The following is a 3,440-nucleotide window of genomic DNA, read 5'->3' as shown; positions in this document are numbered from 1 at the left end:
TGCGTATATCAATAAAATTCAAATAAAGACTGATCGCATGATAGATAGCCCCCACAGTGCCCCCCACATTGTACGGCACCAAACGCCCAAGCCACCTTAAAGCCGAAAGAGCTTCAACAAAAGAGGAAAACAGTCGCACGCTCTAGGCGTGATCAAACTTGCGAGCGAAGTAAGCCGCGCGCATCACCAGATGAAAATGTGCCCACGAAGAGGGCAGATTTTTTTTAACCACTAATTTCTGGTAATACTTTCTTCGAATCTATTTGGTTTGATTTATTTAAAATATTAAATAATTTTATAATTGAGAATTTTTTACTATTTCTTACAAGGTTATTATAATTGTTGACAGTTTCTGCCTGGCGCTCTTGTTCCACGCGATCACTTTCTTATTTTATGTCGCTCGAGACCTTGCGACCGCAAGTGTGAAGCGTTAGAGTTACTGTAGTGGTGGCTCGCACAGTTGGCTGGACGCTATGCAGCTTTTTAATTTCAGTTCCTTTTTCTGATACCCAGTTCGCCGAGTTACTTTATTCTAAATTATATTGATTATCGGTTCGAGTTCCGACTCGTGTATTATAAATTTCTGAAGTCCTAATGCTTATTCTAAAGTAAAGTGTTCTCAACTGAAGGCTTTTAGTACCGATCTAGATAAACAACATTTTTCTGAAAATGGGCTTTTTGCATACAAAATTCTTAATGAACCAACTACATATTTTGTATATGTACAAAATATTTTTATATTTGTATATTTTAAAAGTATTCGTTCGAAAACTTATTTTTAATATATAGTGAACCCCGGAGATAGGTGCTGTACCCTAACTGCCTACCTCTATAACCGCATAATGATGTTGCGGTAGTTCACTCGAAGCGGGAGAACTACGTATTTACAGAGCAAAGGAGCATAATTGCGAGCTTGCGTCGACCAAATTTAGGGCTTTGATGTCGAAAGCCAACTGAAGCCGATGGGACTGATCGGATTATTACGTGTGATCGAATGAGCCTATCTTTTACCCCGACAGCAGCGCAACCTGACACGCGAATATATATCGTGAAGTAGTATCTCCAAATTATTGGAGCAGTGTTAATAAACAGGAGCAGTGAATATCAATTTATTTTAATCCAAAATGTTATACTACAGTTTAAAATGAATTATTTTCTATAAGATTTCTTGTTAATATTTAATTCAAATCTAAATTTTTTTGTAATTGGTAGCATTGTCGTTTTCCGTATCTAACAGGCTCTACAATTCGACTAAGAAAACAAAGAAGTATTGAATAGACAGAGAGAAAGAGAGAGAGAGAATGATCATTTGGAAATGAAAAGTAAAGACTGTCATTGGATTACAATCGAACCGTCTCTTTTTACCTCATCCGATAGAAGCAGAGGGGAAGGTTACAATTGTGCACAAGCCCATCTGTGCATGCCGATGGTCACTGGCACAGATGTGTACGTTATTGGCCACAGGAGCAAATTTGCACGTCTACATTTTGGCGTGCACAGTCGGAAGTCTCCTATCTGTTCACCTCTACATTTCTACGTGCACAGTTGGGAGTCTCCCATCTGTGCACGTGAACCGTCACTTGGGTACCATCTGTGCACGTCTGAAAAAATACGATCAGATTTTTAAATGTTAAGGGCACGTGCACATATGGGAGACTCGCAACTGAGCACGTCTAAATTAATAAGATAAGATGCTTAACTTACAAGTCCACGTGCACATATACGAGACTAACAACTGTTCATGTATCAATTAATAGTTTCAGAGTTTTCATTTAAAAGTCTATGTGCGCAGATAGTAAATTCCTAACTGTGCACGTTTTGATGAATAAAATCAGATATTCGTCTTATAAGTTTATGTGTACAGTTGGTACACTCCCAAATGTGCACGGCTCAATTAATACGGTCAGACTTTGAATTCAAAAGTTCACGTGCATAGATGGTACCCTCGAAACTGTCTACGTGTCAATTAATAGAATATGATGCTTAACTTAGAAGTCCGCGTGCACATATGGGAGACTTCCAACGCTGCGCATATCACTTAGTAGAATTGGACACTAGGTTTAAAATTCTAAGTACCCAGATGGTATCCTCCCACTGTGCACGTCTCAATTGATACGATCAGATTTTCAACTTACAAGTCTACGTGTACAGATAGTACCGTCGAAACTTCGTACGTGTCAATTAATAAAATAAGATGCCTAGCTAATAAGTCTGCATACGCATATGGGAAATTCCCAACTGTGCGCGTAACAGTTAATAGAATTAGACTCTTTATTTAAAAGTCCAAGAACCCAGATGTGAGATGGTATCCTCCTAACTTGACAGGGCCCAATTAATACGATCAGATTTTAAACTTATAAGACCACGTGTAAAGATGGTACCCTCTCAAGCGTTCCAAGAACGAAACATAAGGTTCACACCCCGAGTAAAAATGCTTCGACTTGAATTGCCCCCAATCAAGACATTCTAATATTGGAAAGTTCGACTTGAGCATGTCTCAGCTTTGAGACGAAGTCAGGCTTCAATTTATGTCTTGGAGCAATTTTCTATCTCTTGAAGACATAAATTTATCTATTGAGTCGAATTTGTATGGATTCAAGATGAGCGGTTTATAATTTCGAGTGTATACCTATCCTAACAAAAAGGGTCATTCTGACTGTCATAAAAGCTCATCTTTGTTAATGTTTACACAATCTTGTGTATTTTTATACAATATATATATATATATATATATATATATATACGAGTATACAGGGTGGACACGCTGGGGCTTACATACATGGCGAATTGAATGCTACCCGAATCGCACAACAGCAGGGAAGAAGCCATTATAAAGGGGTATTTTCATATCTCGCGCCTTAAAAGTTGCATTAGGATCGGCCATTCGGCCAAGTGCGTGCATCTTCGGATCAAGTTTATGATAGTTTCCATGGTTGTGTTCGAAACTTCAAACGATTATGTTCAGATTCATCTGTTTGCCCTAATCGCTGTCAGTAAATGTAGGCAATGTCAATTTAAAGTTTACGCATGTAATATTTCATTTAGTTTATTTGAAACATATCCTGTCTATTCATGACATGCCTTTTTTATGTAGTAAAAATATGCGTTAAACACCATTCACTCTTGGCCCACTGGAAGCGCAGAATATTATTACTATTTTATAGTATTTGTCAATCAGCAGCCATTCTAAAATGTTATTGGCACAGAAAAAAAGACGTTTGCTTCTCAGTTCACATGTCCCACTTCATTATTATTTAAACACTTTTATTATTTGTAATTACTATATAATACATAACCTATATTATTTTGACACTTGTATCCGTTTGAAGTTTCGAACGCAACCATGAAAACTATCGTAAACTTGATCCGAAGATGCACGGACTTGACCGAATGGCCGATCCCAATGAAACTTTAAAGGCGCGAAATATGAAAATACCCCT

The 3,440-nt window shown here is 37.7% G+C and overlaps 1 protein-coding gene across 1 annotated transcript in view; it reads right to left on the bottom strand.

Moving 5' to 3' along the window:
• Window positions 1-1,511: 1,511 nt before the first annotated feature.
• Window positions 1,512-3,440, bottom strand: part of LOC117182732 (probable Na(+)/H(+) antiporter nhx-9) — a 61,137-nt gene continuing 59,208 nt past the window's right edge. The window contains exon 12 of the mRNA XM_033375837.1: window positions 1,512-1,601. Coding sequence (XP_033231728.1) covers window positions 1,512-1,601 — 90 coding nt within the window. The remainder of the gene's footprint in view (window positions 1,602-3,440) is intronic.

Source organism: Belonocnema kinseyi, chromosome 2, assembly GCF_010883055.1.
Source record: "Belonocnema kinseyi isolate 2016_QV_RU_SX_M_011 chromosome 2, B_treatae_v1, whole genome shotgun sequence".
Taxonomy (NCBI): Eukaryota; Metazoa; Arthropoda; class Insecta; order Hymenoptera; family Cynipidae; genus Belonocnema; species Belonocnema kinseyi.
The sequence above is the reverse complement of the archived record's forward strand: the minus strand, read 5'-3'. Positions and strand labels throughout refer to the sequence as shown.